Source organism: Heteronotia binoei, chromosome 2, assembly GCF_032191835.1.
Source record: "Heteronotia binoei isolate CCM8104 ecotype False Entrance Well chromosome 2, APGP_CSIRO_Hbin_v1, whole genome shotgun sequence".
Classification (NCBI taxonomy): domain Eukaryota; kingdom Metazoa; phylum Chordata; class Lepidosauria; order Squamata; family Gekkonidae; genus Heteronotia; species Heteronotia binoei.
Window position 1 is genome coordinate 125,027,887 of NC_083224.1, and position 20,766 is coordinate 125,048,652.

The window sequence follows — 20,766 nt, forward strand, 5'->3', positions numbered from 1 at the left end:
TTTGTTAAACTCATATCCCAAGATCTTAGAAATCTCTTGCTGAATCATCTGCCAAAACATTTTAGCTCTTTCACAAGTCCGCCACATATGGTAGAAAGAACCTTCATGCTTTTTACATTTCCAACATCTGTCTGGCATTTTATTATTCATCTTTGCCAATTTTTTAGGAGTTATATACCATCTATACATCATCTTAAAACAGTTTTCTTTAATACCTTGACATGTTGAAAATTTCATAGAATTCTTCCACAAATATTCCCAAGTTTCCATCTGTATTTCTTTATTTACATTAATTGCCCATTTAATCATTTGTGATTTCACTACTTCATCTTCTGTAGACCATTGTAGAAGTAATTTATATACTTTGGAAATTAATTTATCATTGTCCCCAAGCAGAACTTTTTCTAATTCTGTTGCTCTTTCCTTATTCCTTCAGTTTTAATATCATTCTCCACCAAGCTCTTTATTTGTTGCATTTGAAACCAATCATATTTATGATTCAACTCTTCAGCAGTTTTCAGTTCTATTTTGCCACTTTGTATTTTTAATAATTGATTATATGACAACCACTTTTCTTCGCCTATCTCAGCCGTTATTTTTATTACTTCAGCTGGCACTATCCATAACGGTCTTCTCTCATCTCCATATTTCTTGTATTTAATCTATGTATTTAGCAAATTATTTCTTGTATAATGGTGAGAGAAAAAACCATCCATCTTCTTTTTTCCATAATACAAATACGCGTGCCAGCCAAATTTATTTCCATGACTTTCAACACTAAAAGTTTTTTGTTTAACAACGTTATCCATTCTTTCATCCACACTAAACAAACTGCTTCCTGATATAATTTTAAATTCGGCAGTTGAACCCCACCTCTTTCTTTTGCATCTGTCAAAATTTTCATTTTAATCCTTGGTTTCTTCCCAGCCCACACAAATGCTGAGATTTTCCTTCGCCGTTTATCAAATTGTTTGCCATCCTTCACAATAGGAATAGTTTGAAACAAATACATTATTCTTGGTAAGATATTCATTTTGATTGCAGCTATTCTACCCAACAATGACAAATTAAGCTTATTCCATTTTAACATGTCTTCATCCATTTTACGCCATAACTTCTCATAATTATTTTTAAACAGATCAATATTCTTCATTGTTATCTCCACCCCTAGGTATTTTACTTTAGAGGTGACTTTACAACCCGTTAGTCTCTGTAATTCTTGTTGCTTGTTCATCCGCATATTTTTACACAGAATTTTTGATTTTTCTCTACAATTTTCCACTCTACAATTAGAATCCTGACTTTTGACCAAAAAGATGCCACCTCCTGACACTCTCACCACAGATGAAAGTATGTTCCCAACTGACCACATTTTTTTCCAACAATAAGGGGAATGGTTTGTATCAATTCGATGAAGCTGGGTGTCATATACCAATTTGCTGTAATTTTTAAAAAGTGGGTTTTGATACTAAAGATTGAAGATAAGTTAGATGGAGACCGCCGCATCTCGTCCCAGTCATCTAAAGACAATTCTGTTGGGAGGATTTTTGCCCACTTACTTACAAATGATGGAGATGACAGATAAGTGTCCAAAATAGTTTTTAGATGCAAGAGAGGAGACCTCTTGTTTTTGAACCATAATTATTTATAACGGTCTCGAAAGCAGTCAAAGGTTTAAAGGTGAGTTTCCTGGGGTTAATTTCTAGCATAATGTTACAAATTTGAAGATACTGAAACCGATGAACCAGTTTGTGTAATTTTGATTCCACCTCTTCCTTAGTTAACTGTCAAGTCAGTGGATTCAATAACGAGGCTTTGTTGATACAAAGTAGCTAGTTTATTGATCTCATAGTTCTCGACTACAAGGAGATTGAAAGACTAAAGATCATACAGTAGAATGCAATCATATGAGGTACACTTCAAAGGGATTCTTGAGGGAGGGGTACTATGCAGTGCCCATTAACACATTGATGTTACAATTTCATTCTCAGGCCTGCTTTGGCCTTGAGCGTCTCCTCCTCTGATGCCCGGCCTGAGAAGGCTGTATAATCTCTTTCACATATTCCCATTTCAAAGCACAACTACATAACAAAGGAGAGGAGGGGGGTGAGGAGAGTTCAGCTAGCAGCATTGGCATACAGTATGGCTTTTACCCAGGATGCTTCTCTCCTGAACCAAAGATTGAGTGCAGGCTTGACCAGAGTTAAAGCAGACTTGACATACTGCCCCCCCTAAGCCCCCTCCACCGCCTGAAGCAGTGGGAGAGGCTGGTTGGTCTTAGAGTCTCGGACTTCTTGGATTGAAAGGCTCTGTTTCTCCCTCTGAGTTGTGAGGGATCCTGGTGATTGAGGATGCCAACTCGAAGAACCGGGGTCTCGATGGAGCAGGCTGCAATGAAATACAGGGTGTATTTTACCAAGGGCAGGTGGCAGGTCCAACTCTACAGTCACTGGATTAATAACCCTTTTGATTTTGAAGGGCCCCAGGAATTTATAGGCTAGCTTCCTGGAAGGTTGTGAGAGAGGTAGATTCTTGGTTGATAGAAACATAGAGTCCCCGACTTTGAAATCCCAAGCGGGGGCATGAGACCTGTCATAGTATTTTTTATAAGTCTCCTTTGCAGCCTCCAGGTTCTCTTGGATGGTCGGCCAGCTTCGGCTCAGCCCCTGCCACCATTGTTCAAACGCTGAGGGGGTCCCCTGACCTTCCCCTCCCAGCAGTAAGGGGATGGGCTTCCCTTCATACCCAAATACAGTAGAGAAGGGGGAGGCCTTGGTGGAGCTATGTACACTGTTGTTGTAACCATATTCAGCAAAGGGGAGGAGGTCAGCCCAGTCTGACTGGCGTTGGTTAATGAAACATCTTACGTATTGCTCTAGCACCCTTTCACTCTCTCCGTCTGGGGGTGACAAGCTGAGCTCAAACCCTGTTCCATCCCCACCAGTTTGCAGAACTCCCGCCAGAAGGTGGCAACGAACTGTGGCCCGCAGTCGCTAATGACCTTGTCAGGGAACGTGTAGTTTTACCACATGATCAAAGAATAGGGCCACTAGCTTCTTGGCCGTGGGTAGTTGGGCACACGGGATGAAGTGGGCTTGCTTTGAGAACGTATCCACCACCACTAATATTACTGTTTTCCCTTGGGAAGGGGGTAGTTCCACTATAAAGTCCATGGATACTACCGACCATGGTTGTTTGGCCGTTTGTATCGGGTGCAGGATCCCCGGCGGTCCCCCCCCCCCTCCGTTTAGCCATGATACACACTGGGCAGCTAGTCACGAACTCCGACACGTCCTTCCATAGGGACGGCCACCAGAATTGCCGGTTGACTAGGTGTAGGGTTTTTACGTAACCAAAGTGCCCAGCTAGCTTGGAGGAGTGGCAGAGCTGCAGGATCTCCCTTCGCAGCCCCTTGGGGATGTAAAGCTTTTCCCCCTTGTACCAGAGTCCATCTTTCCCCTTCAGCACTCCCTCTGGCCGGATTCCCCCTTCCCTCTCTGTTTCCCTGGCAATCCGTTCGCAGCTAATCACTTCCAGCTCCCTCCTTTTTTTTGATCAGATAGTGACCATGGCCGCCACTTGGGAGGGCGGAATTAAAGAGTCTACCACCTCTTCCCTCTGGCTCTCGTGTTGCGGGAGCCGAGAAAGAGCATCGGCCAGAAAATTCCTGGTCCCCGGGATGTGCCTCAGAGTAAAGTCGAATTTGGAAAAGAAGCCCGCCCACCGAATTTGTTTTTCGCTTAGTTTTCTTTTCCCCGTCAGAGCCTCGAGGTTTTTGTGGTCCGTCCAGATTTCAAACGGCACTTTAGCTCCCTCGAGCCAAGACCTCCAGGATTTAAGGGCGAACATGACTGCAAAAGCTTCTTTATCCCACACTGACCAGTTTCTCTGTTCCCCCGAGAATTTCCGAGAGATGTAGGCGCAGGGTCGCAATTTCCCCTCCCTATCTTTCTGCATGAGAATGGCTCCTACGGCCACGTCGGAGGCGTCGCATTGCACCATGAAGGCCCGTTGTTCGTCGGGGTGGCTCAAGACCGATTCGCTAGTGAACAAACGTTTCAGGTGGTCAAAGGCTTCCTGGCATTTAGGCGTCCAGTGTAGCCGGGCGCCCGACCTTTTGGCTTCCGGCCCCTTCTCTTTGGTCTTTAGGAGCTCGGTTAGGGGCAGGGCGATCTGAGCGAACCCCTCTATGAACGCCCTATAGAAATTTGCAAACCAGAGGAAAGATTGGAGCTATCTACGTGTCCTCGGGGGGGGCCCACTCTAGCACCGCTTGTACTTTGGCTGGGTCCATGGCCAACCCCTGCCCCGACACCCGAAACCCCAGGTAATCTAATTCAGTCCGGTGAAACTCGCATTTGGACAGTTTAGCACCTCCCTCACCAACTTAACATGGGACTGCTCGTCCTGAGAATAAATAATGATGTCATCCAGGTACACCACCACCCCCTTATACAAAAACTTTCTAAGCACATCATTTATAAAGTTCATGAACACTCCCGGCGCCCCTTGCAACCCAAATGGCATGACCAAGTATTCGAACTGTCCCATCGGGGTGTTGAACGCCGTTTTCTACTCATCCCCCTTCTTGATGCGCACTCGGAAGTACGCGTCTCTCAAGTCCAACTTAGTGAAAATCTTCCCCCCGGAAACTGTGTTCAGCAGGTCCCGGATGAGGGGGATGGGGTAGGCGTTGGACATAGAAATCGCGTTTATTCCGCGAAAATCCATACAAAGTCTAAGTGAGCCATCCTCCTTCTTTCGAAAGAGTACTGGGGCGGCGTGGGGGGCCGTAGCGGGTCTAATGAACCCCCGTTCCAGATTCTGGTCTAAGAACTTGCACAATTCTTTTTTCTCTGCCCACCCCATCTGGTAGAGTTTGGCTTTTGGCAGGTTCTCTCCCGGGATCAGTTCTATGGCGCAGTCTGTGCTCCGATGGGGGGGCAGCTGGTTAGCTTCCTGCTCACTAAACACCTCCATCAGGTTGCGGTATATGCTCGGGACGGGGTGTGCCTCCTCCACCGAAACGCATGCCCTCTCTTTAGCCACGGGAGCACGCGGCCCCTACGCCATGTCCCATAGGTGACTTTTGCATAGGGGGTTCAAGAACCGGATGGTTTGGGCCCTCCACCGGATGCTAGGCGCGTGCTTTTCCAGCCAGCCCACCCCCAATACTACAGGGTAGGAGCACGAGGGAGCAATGACAAAAATTTCGATCCCCATGGGGCAGGGCTGAGTTGCTAATGTACACAGCTCCCTGCACATCACGGACCCGTCCATGTGCTCAAACAGCATCGGGTGCGGTAGCTGTGAGCTCTCGAGCCCCAGTGCCTCCACTACCTTGGAGGAAATTAACTCTCAGTTACACCCTGAGTCCACTAGGGCCCGTATCTGCAGGAACCTTTTCAGTTTGGGGTTCAGCAACTTCACAGTAACAAAATATAAACGTCCCATTACTCTCACCGTCAGTGGTGCCTCTTCCCGCTCGACCTGCTGGTTGGCACCGTTCAGAGCAGGCCGGTCTCGTTTCCCGCCGGCTCTTCCACCCAGGCGAGGTCGGCTAACTTCGCTGACAGCAGCACCTCCTCGTCCAGCAGCAATTCGGTCACCACCGCGCTGCTCTTCACCGCATCCTTAGGGCGGCCGGTCGTCTTCTTGGGCCCCGGGGCGCTTGGTTTGGGGGCTGCCTGGGGTGCTCGAGCGACTGGGGGTTGGGGGCAATTAGAGGCAAGGTGGCCCGGGTCCCCGCATCGGAAATATCGGCGGGGCCCCACCGGCACCACCGCCATGGGCCTCTTGGTCTTCTGGGTCTCGGCTTTCCCTGGAGTGGCCTTAGGTTGGCTTTTGCCCGACTGGTGCTGGTGCTGCATCGCTACCCGCTTCAGGTTAGTCTCTACCTCCCCTGCTCGCTGGATCCAACCCACCAGGGTATCTGGACGGGCCTGGGTGAGTGCTCGGTCCAGGATGCTAGAGTTGAGCCCCCTGGTGAAGTGCTCAATCTTCATCAACTCGCTCCAGCCCCAGACCTTTGCTGCATTTGCCCGGAACTCGGCCGCATACTCGCGGATGGATAGGGACCCCTGTTCCATATCAGCGAGGGCCGCCAGTGCGCAGGCCTCCTGAAGGGGGTCCTCGTACTGGGTCAGCAGGACGTGCAGGAAGGTGTGCACATAGTCCAGGTCAGGGCTCATCGCCTCACACAAGCTCACGTACCATCGTTTGGCGGCCCCCCTTAACTTCGAACCCAGGTAGTCCACCCTGCTGAACTCGTCGGGGAAGGAGTTCCCCCAGTAGTACATGTAGCTGTTTGCTTGGATGGCAAAGTAGTCCACCTCCTCCGGGTCCCCGTCAAAGGTGGCATCCAGCTCTTGCCCTGCATCGCGCGGGGCCGGAGGGATTGTGGGAGCCGCGCCTCTTGCAGGGGCTGCTGCCTGTGCCGGTTGGCTCGGGCGGCCTCGGGTCATCGGTTGGACTGGTGGTGGTCTCCGGGACCTGGTCACCCCCAGCGCTCTCTCCAATTGGGCCATTAGGGTCTGCATCTCGTCCTTCAGGCTCCGCATCGCTCCGTCGACCTCCCGGCGCACCATCGAATGGAACATCTGGTAGTCCTCATCATGCATGTCCTTCGGCCTCAGATCCCCTCTGCCGGCTTCCATGCACTCGGCACCCTTGCTCTCGTCTTCTGGCACTTGGACGACGATGATGCTGGCCACTTCCCCTGGCTCGATGGTGCCCGGGTTGGTGGCTTCTGCTTCGGCCATTCGGACCCTCCGGGTGTGGCAGGTCATGATGGCTTCCCGGCAGATCGGGGCCTCGTCCATGGTAGTGGTTGAGATCCGCGGCTGGTACTGCCGGGGGGTAATCACGAACTGGAACTGGGGAAGGGACGCCGTGGTTCTCCTGGAGTCAAGGATGTACCACGGTGTCTCGGTCTCTCTCTCTTCGTTGGGAAGTTCTCCGTTGTCTGGAATCTTTTCTGCCATCAGGTTTTAAAGTTGCCGGAAAGGTTGAACTTTGAAGGGGAGTCTTTCAAAATGTCACGTCGGTGGATTCAATAACGAGGCTTTGTTGATACAAAGTAGCTAGTTTATTGATATCATAGTTCTCAACTATAAGGAGATTGAAAGACTAAAGATCATACAGTAGAATGCAATCATATAAGGTACACTTCAAAGGGATTCTTGAGGGAGGGGTACTATGCAGGGCACATTCACACATTGATGTTACAATTTCATTCTCAGGCCTGCTTTGGCCTTGAGCGTCTCCTCCTCTGATGCCCGGCCTGAAAAGGCTCTACAATCTCTTTCACATATTCCCATTTCAAAGCACAATTACATAACAAAGGAGAGGAGGGAGGTGAGGAGAGTTCAGCTAGCAGCATTGGCATACAGTATGGCTTTTACCCAGGATGCTTCTCTCCTGAACCAAAGATTGAGTGCAGGCTTGACCAGAGTTAAAGCAGACTTGACAGTTAACATTGCTTTATCTTTAAACCACTGAATAGGTTTATCAAGACCTGCCCATTGCCATGATAAGAGAGACTTAAAATCACTACCTTGAGGAAATCAATGTATTTATTTATTTATTTATTTATATTAAGATTTATACCCCGCCCTTCTCACCTAGGTGTCTCAGGGCGGCTTACAACACAATAATTAAAACAATTTCAGTTTAAACAATTAAAATACCATTAAATCATAATTTAGTAAAAAAGATAGAATAAAAACCGGCGGCCTATAGATACATTTTTCATCCAGGATATTTTACATTGTCAGTTAATATCATAGGCCTGCCGGAAGAGGACTGTCTTACAGGCCCTGCGGAATTGCCCTAGATCCCGCAGGGCCCGCACCTCCTCCGGCAGCTGGTTCCACCAATAAGGTGCCGTTATTGAATAGGCCCGGTCCCTGGTGGATTTTAGGCGGGCCTCCTTTGGCCCGGGGACTACCAACAGGTTTTGTGAACCTGAACGTAGTACTCTCTGGGGAACATGTGGGAAGAGACGGTCCCTAAGGTAGGCAGGTCCTAGGCCATATAGGGCTTTAAAGGTCATAACCAACACCTTGTACCGGACTCGGAATATTACTGGCAGCCAGTGCAGCCCCTGGAGCCCCGGTCGAATGTGCTCCCATCTTGGGAGCCCTAATAACAGCCGGGCAGCAGCGTTCTGCACCAACTGCAGTTTCCGGGTTCGGCACAGGGGTAGCCCCATGTAGAGGGCATTACAGTAGTCCAGCCTCGAGGTGACCGTAGCATGGATCACTGTTGCCAGGTCGTCACGTTCTAGGAAGGGGGCCAACTGCCTCGCCCGCCTAAGATGAAAAAAAGCGGACTTGGCAGTGGCTGCTATCTGAGCCTCCATCGTCAATGAAAGCTCCAACAGCACCCCCAGGCTCTTAACCCTGCCCGACGCTGTTAATGGAGCGCCGTCAAAAACTGGCAGGGGGAGTTCCCTTCCCGGGCCGCAGCGACCTAAGCAAAGGACCTCTGTCTTCGCCGGGTTCAGCTTCAGCCCACTCAGCCTAAGCCACCTAGCCACTGCCTGTAACGCCCGGTCCAGATTTTCTGGGGCGCAGGCGGGCCGGCCGTCCATAAGCAGATAGAGCTGGGTGTCATCAGCATATTGATGGCAACCCAGCCCATACCCCCGGGCCATCTGGGCAAGGGGGCGCATATAGATGTTAAATAACATCGGGGAAAGCACTGCCCCTTGAGGCACCCCACACTCAAGCGTGTGCCTCCGGGACAGTTCCTCCCCAATCGCCACCCTTTGTCCCCGACCGTCAAGGAAAGAGGAAAGCCATTGCAAGGCCAACCCCTGAATCCCTGCGTCGGCAAGGCGGCACGCCAGGAGCCGATGGTCGACCATATCGAACGCTGCCGATAGGTCCAACAACATCAGCACCGCCGAGCCGCCTTGATCCAGATGTCGCCGAAGGTCATCCACCAGGGCGACCAGCACCGCCTCCGTCCCGTGGCCCGGGCGAAAACCAGACTGGTAGGGGTCAAGGACAGAAGTGTCCTCCAGGAAGCTCTGTAGCTGCAACGCCGCTGCCCTCTCTATAAGTTTGCCCAAAAAGGGCAAATTCGATACCGGCCGGTAGTGTGCCAATTCGGTCGGATCTAACGTTGTTTTCTTCAGGAGGGGACGGACCACCGCCTCTTTGAGCGCCGATGGAAAATGTCCCTCCAATAGGGATCTATTTATGATATCCCGTATAGGATATCTTAGCTCCCTCTGGCAGGTCTTAATAAGCCAGGAGGGGCATGGGTCCAATTTACAAGTTGTTGGGCGTGCAGATAGGAGGATCCTGTCAACTTCTTCCAGGCTGAGCGCGCCGAAGCCGTCCAGGACACAATCCGAAGACAGGCACGGAGCCTCGGGTTCGCTAACTGTATCTAATGTGGCAGGGAAGTCGGAACGGAGCGATGCGATTTTATCCGCAAAAAAATTCGCAAAAGCCTCACAGCCAATTTCCAATTCATTAAAATTTGGTCTGCCCTGTGGCAGCGTTGTAAGAGTCCGAATTGTACTGAACAGTTGTGCCGGGCGCGAAGTTGCGGACGCAATCTCTGCCGCAAAGTAAGTTTTCTTTGCGGCCTTGACTGCCACCTCATAGGACTTCATAACCTCTCTATAAGATGTTCGAGTCGCTTCATCTCGGGTACGCCGCCATTGCCTCTCTAGTCGTCTGAGTCCTCGTTTCAACTGCCGCAACCCCTGGTTATACCAGGGTGTCGGCCTTGAACGAGGGCGCAGAGGACGCCTAGGCGCGATCTCATCGATGGCCCCGGTGAGCCTATTATTCCAAGACTCCACCAGGTCATCGAGGGAATCGCCAGGGGGCCAGGGATCCCGCAGGGCCGTCAGGAACCGTTCCGGGTCCATCAGGCTCCGCGGGCGAGCTAAAATAAGCTCGCCGCCCAAACGGGGTTGGGGTGGGACGTCCACACGAGCCTTGAGGGCATAGTGATCCGACCATGGCACTGCTATAGAAGCAAGATCGTTCACTAAAACTCCCGACGCGAAGATCAAGTCTAACATGTGACCGGCCTGGTGAGTGGGTGCCGTAACTATTTGGGAGAGTCCTAGTGTCGCCATGGAAGACACTAGGTCCATCGCCTGATTGGAGGTCACGTCATCGGCATGAACATTGAAGTCACCCAGGATCAGAAGCCTCGGGTGCTCCAATGCCCATCCTGCTGCGGCCTCCATCAGTGATAGTAAGGCGCTGGCCGGTGCGTTAGGCGGTCGGTACACCAGCCAGATCGCCAATCCCTCCCCAACATCCCACGCCAGGCCGGCACACTCAATGCCCTTGATCTCCGGAGTCGGGAGGGCCCGGAAGGAGTAAGCCTCTCGAATGAACAGGGCCACCCCTCCCCCCCGCCCGCTAGTCCGCGACTGGTGAAAGACCGAGTATCCCAGGGGCGCCATCTGGGAGAGAGCTACGGTCTCTCCATCGCGAACCCAGGTCTCGGTCACGCATGCCAGGTCCATATCCTGCTCAAGCAGGAATTCCCGGAGGATGGAGGTCTTATTATTAATGGACCTGGCATTACATAACACCAGTGACGGAGGCGAGTAATTTCGCCTTGCCCCGCTACCTGTCACCATCGGGATGGGACACAGGCTGGAAGGTGGTCGAGCACTATCTTGTCTCGATCTCCTTCGCCTCCATTTCTGCCTGTTCCCACCGTCATACCTTCCCCTCCCCAGGAGTACCGGAATCCCCAGGCCAATCATCTCTCACTGGTGCCACCAACCCTCCACTGACCGATGTTCAGATTTGTCTCTTCTCAGCCGTCCCACCTCCGATTGGCCTATCAATAAGTACCCACTAATATCTAATGGTTACTTAATCTAATAGTTATTTAATCTACCCCCACCCAACCAATCCAATTCACCAGCTAACAATGATACTTTATAATTCCAATTGGCTTCTTAATTAAACTCTACAGTTATTTTCCCTTCTCTCCAATTAATTTGCCATAAATAATTCCATTCAATTAGCTAGTCAATAACCAATTTTAAATAACCAATAATCAATCCAGTCTTAACAATTTAAATAACCAATAAATTACATCAATCTTAATAATTTGGGAGATAGGATCCAGTAGGTAGGAAGGGACAGTTTGTACCAGCTAAAGTGCCGGGGGCAATAAAGTGCAATGATCTTAATAGTCTTTTGGCTAAAGTGCTGCTGTTTTAATCCAGATGTTTTTAAGGTGCTGGTGACGAAGGAGTGCAATGATCTTAATTTAAAGTGCAGTAGTGTCTTGTAAAGTGCAGGGCCTTTGGAGTACAATGGTCTTCATTGAAAGTGCTGTAGTGTCTTATAGAGTGCAGATGACTTGGTCCGAGTCTTGGGCGCTGATCTCACATGAGGGTCAGCACGCCACCCAATAGGCCCGGAGACCTTCAGTCCTGACGATGGAAGGAGGGAGGGAGGGAAGGGGGGGAGAAGAAAACCAGGGCCGTCGTCCCGCCGGCAGACCCGCTGCCTCGGTACCTCGCCCAGTCCCGCAGTTCTTCTCGCCGTCGCCGCTACCTCTAGCCTCTCGACGGCGTCCTCTCCTTCTCCCTCCGCTTCCCAGCACTCCAGTCCACAGGCCTCCGGTGGAGGTGGGGAGGGGGGGAGGCAGGGCCGTCGTCCTGCCGGTGACCAAGCCGCGCTGGCCCCTCGCCCCGTCTTGGGCTCACAGACGCCGCCGCCGGACAGGCGCCGCAGCCTCCGACCTCTCGCCGGCGCCTTCCAGCTCCCAGCTCCCCAGTCGATGGCTCACCCCTCCAGCACCACACTCTGCCGCCTGTTTTCAGGGCTCGGCGTTCCACTCTCCACGCTCCACACTCTGACTCGGCTCCGCCGCACCCAGCACTCTCCCGCCGCGGCCCTTCGTCCGCGCCCAGCGCCTCCCTGCCACGGCCCTTGCCGTCCTCGGTGTCGTCCCGGCTGGTAAGCACTTTAGCTGTATTCTCTCTTTGTTTCCAAAGGAGGCAGTTCTAATTTCGCCTGTGCCTTCCCCAGCCGTTCTGTAGCTGGCACAATGTTTTGAGAAGGTTATTTGGGTGAAATACGCATCTAGCTTGTTGTTATGCGAGGAGCTTCAGCGTAGATTTGTAGATTTGAATGTAGGTGAAAGATTTGTAGGTGTAGATTTGAAACAGGTGAAAGTGGAGAAGTTAATCTCTTCCTGAGTCTGCCCAGATTTTAAGAGTATTACTCAAAATTGGGTTTGCAGCAACTGTATGAGATCTAAAATTTGGTTTTGACCATATTGTTCCTGGCATTGGAAAAGGTGAAGCATACGCAGATTTTATAGCCACCCATTTATCATCTGGATAAGGTTGCAAGAGTTTTATCAAGTGGGCGATTTGAGCAGCCCAATAATAGAATTTTAAATTGGGCATATAAAGATCTCGCTTTTTAATGGGCCTACATAAGGTATGCAAGTGAATCGTTGGTTTTTTCCCCTCCCAGAAGAAATTATTAAAAGATTTTTGCCATTTTGCCAATATAGAATCTGGAATTTCCATAGGTCTCATCCAGATAAGATAAAGAAATTTAGGAAAGGCAAATGTTTTTAAAATTGCCAGTCTATCTGCCCATGATAGATATAGTTTATTCCACTGGGCAAATGTATTAGTGATATCATGAAACAATACATCGTAGTTATATTTAAGGGAAAGATTTGTTGGCACTTTAACACCCAGGTACTTCCAACTTTCCGTAATCCAAGTAAAAGGAAAGACCTTTCTGAGAGTTAGAGCAGTATCATGGGGTAAATTAATTGGATATATTTCTGATTTTTGTGCATTTAACTTCAAGCCAGAAATCTGGCCAAAATGGTTCAGAAGGGAAAGCAAGGGAGGAATAGATTTCATAGGGAATGTAATATACACTACCACATCATCAGCAAACAGGGAAAGTTTATGTTCTATGTCGCCTATCCTTATTCCCTTGATTTCACTATGGCGATGTATCGCTTCCACTAGTGGTTTCATAGATAAAGCAAAAAGGAGGGGAGATAGAAGGCAGCCTTGATGGGTGCCTCTTGCAATGGGAAAGATTTGGGATCTTGTGTTATTTACCTTAACTTTGGCAAGATTGTTTCCATAAAGAGCTCGAATAGCTCTTAGGTGATTTGGTCCCAAGCCCATAATAGAGAGAAGATGGAGAAAGTAAGGCTTTTCAATCATATCAAAAGCTTTTTGCAGATCTAAGCTAAATAACAATGCCTCCGTTTTAGTTATTTTGCAATGTTGGGTCACATAAAAATTATTCTTGTGTTGTTGAATATATTTCTACCAGGCATAAAGCCTGTTTGGTCCAGTTGTATATGTTTGGGAATAGCTTTCTTCCACCTGTTTGCCAAAATAGATGAAAAAAAAATTATAATCGCTGTTTAAAAGTGCTATTGGCCTGTATGAGGCCAGATTTGCTGGATTTTTCTCTGATTTATGAATAGGAAGCAATGTAGCATATGACCAAGATGGAGGAGTGATACCAGTTAACATTATAGAATTACACGCAGAGGTTAAGTATTCAGCTAATATAGTCTTAAATGTTTTATAAAATTTGACTGGATAATCATCTTCTCCTGGGACCGAGTTATTTTCCATACAAGATATCGCATCTAACACTTCTTGTTCTGTTATGGGAAGATCTGACATTTCCCTATCCTTTGGAGAAATAGATGAAGTAACTTTTTGATCCAATAAAAAATCTTTGAACTCATCTTGGTCAGGGATGGTGGAAGAATAATAAAGACTGGTATAGTACTCTGCAAAGATGGAGACCAAATCTTTAGAAGCAAGTTGAAATTAAATCAAGAGTTTTTGGTTAAACATTAGGAAGAACTTCCTGACAGTTAGAGTGGTTCCTCAGTGGAACAGGCTTCCTCAGGAGATGGAGGGCTCTCCTTCTTTGGAGGTTTTTAAACAGAGGCTAGATGATTATCTGACAGCAATGCTGATTCTGTGAACTTAGGCAGATCATGAGAAGTGGTAGGTAGTCGCATCAGTGCTTAGTTCTTGTGGCCCTGTCATAAGAACATAAGAGAAGCCATGTTAGATCAGGCCAATGGCCCATCCAGTCCAACACTCTGTGTCACACAGTGGCAAAAATTTATATATATTTCCCTATCCCTATATATATACACATACACACACACACACACACACACACACTGTGGCTAATAGCCACTGATGGACCTCTGCTCCATATTTTTATCTAAACCCCTCTTGAAGGTGGCTATGCTTGTGACCACCACTACCTCCTGTGGCAGTGAATTCCACATGTTAATCACCCTTTGGGTGAAGAAATACTTCCTTTTATCCGTTTTAACCTGTCTGCTCAGCAATTTCATCGAATGCCCACAAGTTCTTGTATTGTGAGAAAGGGAGAAAAGTACTTCTTTCTCTACTTTCTCCATCCCATGCATTATCTTGTAAACCTCTATCATGTCACCCTGCAGTCGACATTTCTCCAAGCTAAAGAGTCCCAAGCGTTTCAACCTTTCTTCATAGGGAAAGTGTTCCAACCCTTTAATCATTCTAGTTGCCCTTTTCTGGACTTTCTCCAATTCTATAATATCCTCTTTGAGGTGCGGCGACCAGAACTGCACACAGTACTCCAAATGAGACCGCACCATCGATTTATACAGGGGCATTATGATACTGGCTGATTTGTTTTCAATTCCCTTCCTAATAATTCCCAGTCCTACACATCGAGAGAAATGCTGATCACCATTTTGGGGTCAGTCAGCAATTTTTCTCCAGGCCAGTGTGGCCAGGGTTTTGTTTTGCCATCTTCTGGGCATGGAACAGGGATCACTGGGGGTGTGAAATTCCTGCATTGTACAGGGAATTGGACTAGAGGACTCTGGATGTCCCTTCCAACTTTATGATTCTATGAACTTAAAGACTTAATATGCTTTGAAAAGGGTGTTTTTAAAGTTGTTGGGTTTTTTACCTTAACAGCTTACTGGTAGAGGTTATTGGATGGTCCTAAAAGGTGAATTATTGTTCTGCAAAAGCAAATAATGTGTGTGATGTTGTCACTTCTGTGGAAGACTCAGAAGCAATGGCAGTAGCACTAGGAATTGCTGGAAATTCTATGGCAGTTACTTTCAAGTTATGTGTCAACAAATTTCACTGGTTAAAGTCCATAGTCCTGCAGCATTTCTCTTAACTGTGATCTACCTACCAAAGGAAAGCACTTTTATTCCTCAAGTGAATCTGAAGAAGAGGAGGAAGCACACAAGAAATTCAACATTAAGATTAAACCCTTACAGTCTAAAGACATTCTTAAGAATGCAGCAACTGTGGATGAACTGAAAGCTTCTATAGGCAATATTGCACTTTCTCCATCTCCAGTGGTAAGCAAAACCTTGTTTAGTATGCTATTTTGCTAGAATTTTTTTTTAAAAAAATCTTGGTTGCCTTTTTACAGTTGGTTTGTTACATTAATACTTTTATTATACTAAATCTAATATTCAGCAGCTTCAGTAAGCTCTCAGTGTCAAGACTTGTCCATAACAATTTTGGGTTTAGATGTGTTGAAAAATCATTTTAGTCTTCTGAATGTGTTTGAGATTTTTGACAGGCCATTAAAAGTACAGGGCTCAGCTGCTGCAGCATCTTTCTATGCAGTTGAGTACGTATCAGTAAATCTTGCACATCTTAAATCAACAAATAGCATGTTTATTTTGAGCCATACTTACAGAAAGGCACTTACAGCATAAATGAGAAACTGAATTGCCAATTTAGGTAATTTTCCTGTTCAAAAGAGGATTGTATTATTCTTGATACATTTTGATGAAAATGATCTCAATTTAGAGAACCATGGAATGACCTCTATAAGTCAACAGAGATTTTTATTCTGAAATACTACTGTCCATGCTTTATGTCAAGACACCTTAAAAAATTTGAGGAAGCTTCAAAATCCATTGTGTTGTAACAGGGAGGTGGCTAAGAAGTAAAAACAAGGTTTTAAATCACACAGCTTGTTAGTTGTGTTAATAGCTTCTAGAATTTGAAGGAAAATTTCTTCACTTTGAAAGAATTCTCTTTCTGCAATCATCAGAACTACTACTCATAAGAAGCTAGAAGAAAGAATGAAGAAGATACTAAAGTCTGTTTGAGGGTTGTGCATGATAATTTGTTCAAGGTTGCACAGAAACTCAAGTATTTTTGTGAAATAATGCTACCCTATTATTCAGGCCTCAAGCGTGGTGTAGTTTGGTTATTCTTAGCTAGGCTGTTTTTTGCACCAATTGATGCATCATATTTTTAAGGGTAAACTAAAGGATATATATATTATGTATGCATAAAATACCAAGTGTAATTGAAATACGTAAGTATTTCTAATGTATGTAAACAGTAATGTATATATATATGTCAAAAAACTTGATTAATCCTGGCTGCCATCTCCATACACATTCAGTGTAATATGCTCATTGCATCACCATTGTTTAAAAGGTGCTATACAGAATTCTGAATGAGGGAAGTCCCATATAAGGCACTGTACATTGATCCAAATAGGAAGTAAATGAAACATGGATGATGATGATGGAGGTCTGAGTAACAGAGAACAGGTTGAAGATATTTTATTATGCGAGATGATAGATGGCTAATTCTGCCAGCTATGAATCAAGCAGAAAAGCAACTCTCACTCTCACCTTAAGTAATGACTTGGGAAGAAGATCAGAGATGCAGCTGGCCCTCCTGAGTCAGAAAAAAAACCTGTTCAAAAGTATTATCCAATGGAAGAAGGAGTATGCTGTGAGGTTATGGGAAGAACTTATTCAGGCTGTAAGACAAAATAATACTGCCTTTTTTTTTTCCAGAGGCTCTGTGATGAGCACATTCAGATTAATTTTACCAGATCACTAGACAATAGGCTTGCCAATCCTCAAGTCTCAGTGGGGGTTCTCCCACTTTCCCAGGCTCCTTTTCGCCCCCAGTCAGCTGGCCAGCGGGGGGAAGCCCTGCCCCCACAGCCACCATGCGACTTTCCACCTCCGGAGGCTTCAGTCTCCAATTGGAAAGGCTTCCTCTTGGGATGGTGTGTCTGTGTTACTTTGAAAAAGTTGGCAGCAACTTGTGAGTAGAGGTGCCAATCCCTTGCTTCAGAGTCGCCAGAAACGGGAGGGGAGGGGTGGAAATATATGCTGAGCACTTCATAATTCCCCAGAGGACCATGTGCCTTTGCACCTCCGGAAGCTTCAGTCTCCGATTGAAAGGCTTCCTCTTGGGATGGTGTGTCTGTGTTGCTGTGAAGAAGTTGGCAGCAACTCATGAGTAGAGAGGCCAATCCCCTTCAGAGCCGCCAGCAACAGGGTGGGGGGGGGGGAGGGAAATGTCTGCTGAGCATTATTCCCTATGTGGAGATCGATTCTCATAGGGTATAATGGGGAATTAATCTGGAGGTTTCGGGGACTCTGAGGGGGCTGTTTTTTTAGATAGAGGCACCAAATTTTCAGTATCATATCTAGTGCCTCTCCCCAAAGTACCCCCCAAGTTTCAAAATGACTGGACCAGGGGGTCCAATTCTATGAGCCCCAAAAGAAGGTGCCCCTATCCTTCATTATTTCCTATGGAAGGAAGACATTTAAAAAGGTGTGCTGTCCCTTTAAATGTGATGGCCAGAACTCTCTTGGAGTTCAATTATGCTTATCAATTATGCTTGTTACACCCTTGTTCCTGGCTCCACCCCAATGTCTCCTGGCTCTACCCCCAAAGTCCCCAGATATTTTTGAATTGGACTTGGCAACCCTAAGGGGAGCTGATGTCTGTCATCTGAAGAGCAGTTGTAATTCTGAATGATATCCAGTCCTCACCTGGAGATTGGCAACAGTGGTTCCCCAGGAGGAAATGACATTGGCTGAGGTTGCATCCTTCCTTAAACCCCACCCCTTAAATCTCTAGGAATTTCCTAACCTGGAGTTGGCAACCACATCTCTTTATCTGTCCCTCTTTCAGCTTTTCATTGCCTTCTACATAGGAAAAGGACAATATTTCTTCACACTGGTGGGGGGAAAGACCAAAACAGTTTACATCATTCTCCTCTCCCCACTTTGATTTGCACAACCTTGTAAGTTAAGTTAGGCTGAAAGTCTGTGACTGGCCTGAAATCACACAGTCAGCTTCCACAGCAAAATCCTGGGTCTACCAGACCCCACTCTGAAGCCCCCCCCCCCAACCTTGACTTTCACTCACCTCCTCACCAATGTTCCCTCTATGCTGCAGACTGTTGTGAGCAAAAATTCTACTTTGTGAGCTACTGCATAAGTTATTGTGCTCTGGAGCCATTTTTCCTGAGCTAAGACAAAAAGGTATGAGCTGGAGGCTAAAAAACTGTGAGCTAGCTCATGCTAACTCAGCTTAGAGGGAACACTGCTCCTCACCTGTGCTGTCTTCCCACCCACCCCACAGCTGAAACAGACACTGGCTTTCCATTCCCCCCACCCACATATGTGTGTGTCCCCATGTCTGTGGGGGCTCAAAGCCCTGAAACAGGTCCAGAATGCCAAGAAGGAAGAACAATTTTTGAGGGGGGGTGCAGGGGGAGCATGACGACAGTCACACAGACACTGAAGCACATCATTCCTTTTGTTTGCAATGCATTGTTGCCACCTTTTCCTGTGATGTCCAGCCTTGTGGCATCAGCGTGAGCTTGTGTCATGCTTTTTTTGTGGGGGAGGGGACCTAGCATGGTTGTGTTATAGAGTGTGCACCTCAAGGCAGGTATTTTCTGTATGGGAATTTATCTGATTTCAGCTTTTCATCTTCTCTCCCCTCCCTGTAGCATCTACCTAGTAAATGTTCAGTCTTTCTCCACAATGGGGACAAAAGCAGGAAGCAAGAGACCTCAGCAGGGTATAAAGACACAGCCCTCACCTGGAGACTGGCAACAATGATTCTCCAGGCAGAAATGGCTAATTTTGAGAGTGGATTCTATGCCATGGTACCTGTCTGAGGTCCCACCCTTTCTCAAACTCACCCCTCTCCAGGCTACACCCACCAAATCTCCAGGAATTTCCCAACCTGGAGTTGGCAACTGCCAATTCATATTGGCTGTCATAGAGGGACTGCTGCTGAGCAGGAGCAAGCAGCTGGCCCTAGTTAAGTCATGCCAGTCGGGTGGCATCAAGTCATCCAGAGGGTGCTGCCAGGCCTAGGATAGCCAACCTCCGGGTGGAGCCTGAAGATCTCCTAGGATCAGAACTGAATTCCAGACAACAGATTTCTCTCCTCATCCTGGAGAAAATAACTGCTTTGGAGGGTGGACTGTATGCTATTCTATTCACCTGAGGCCTCACCCTTTACTGAGAAAAACAGCCTGGGTTACCTAGCAACAGCCTCTGGCTAGCACTTCCCAGGTGGAAATAAGTGGGGCCTTTCTTCCCTGGCTATTTGTGTGGCCTTTGGAGGCTGCATGTGCTGGGAGGCCTTTTGTGAGGCCACAGTAGCTCTGCAGCCTTATCTGAGGCTGGTTGACAGAACACAGAGAAGAGTTGCCTGTCTCTGAGGTAAGACTGTTAACATTCCTGGGCCTGAGTAGGCAGAGGCAGAGGAACATGTCTCTCACAGTTTACTGTTTGCTTCACTGTTTGCTTTGCAGCAGCATTGTTAGGGGTGGGGGGAGATGGACTGTCCCAGACTGCTTACAAAAGGCCTGAGGAGAGGCAGTAGTAATCAGTAAGGCTCCATGAGAACCTCTCACTCAAAGGTCAGTGGCCTTTTGATGGGGTTCTGGCCTGACAGGGCCGGCAGTAGGCAGGTCACAGCAGAGCTACCCAATGATAGGGTGGAGTGGTGACAGACAGATTGCAAGGCCACTCCATGGTTGCCACAACTTCCAATAAAAATTGAGGATTCAGCAAACACGTCAAGCTTTTATTATATCTATGATTAAGAATAAAAGCCAAACACAAATAAGCAAATATCTATATTGCAAGCATCTTCTTTGGATCTGCAGTGACCTTCCTTGTGCAAGTTACTAGTTGCATGCAGTACAAAAATTCCTGCACCTGCTTTGATGGTGGCTGAAGGAAACCAATTGGCAGTTCTGATATAGCCAGTAGAAAGCTGGCAGGCATCAATCTAGTATGGGGGTGCTATGCAACTGCTGCTTTTGGAGGAACTGCTGCTTGAGAAATCATTTTATGTATACCTTTCTTTCCCCCTATTGAGGCTCAAGGTGGCTTATAACAGTGTTCTTCCCTCTTCCATTTGTCCTGACAGCAAGATTCCTGTGAGGTGGGTTAGGCTGAGAGAAGGTGACTGACTCAAAGTCACCCAGCAAACTTCTATGGCAGAGTGGGGGTTCATACCAAAGTCTTGTCTTGGAGGACCTTCTACTTTGGGTGTTGTTTGTCTGTTTCTAGTTGGTCTACTTTATATTTTAAAATAAAAAGTGAACTGGCTAGAAAAAGTACTAAATAATATATATTTGTAAGGCCCTATAGTCCTGACCTGGGATAGCCCAGTCTAGCCCAGTCTAATCAGATCTCTAAAGTTAAGCAGGGTCAGCTCTGGTCAGTATTTGGATGGGAGACCACTACGGAATAACTGGGTTTACTACAAGGAACTTCTCTTGCCTTGAAAACCGTATAGGGTTGCCTCAAGTCAGCTGCAACTTGATGCCCAAAAAAGAGACACACGTGTAAGGATTTTAGAGAGATTCAGGAGTGTTCCTTTTCACTACTTAATATTATGCATCTTAGTGCATATGTACTTCAAACAGACTGTTTTTTTTC

General features: G+C 47.3%; 1 protein-coding gene across 1 annotated transcript in view; it reads left to right on the top strand.

Moving 5' to 3' along the window:
- SGIP1 (SH3GL interacting endocytic adaptor 1) overlaps positions 1-20,766 on the top strand; it is a 289,970-nt gene that overhangs the window by 105,637 nt on the left and 163,567 nt on the right. Inside the window, exon 7 of the mRNA XM_060231972.1 lies at positions 15,206-15,381. Within this exon, the coding sequence (XP_060087955.1) occupies positions 15,206-15,381 (176 nt within the window). The remainder of the gene's footprint in view (positions 1-15,205; positions 15,382-20,766) is intronic.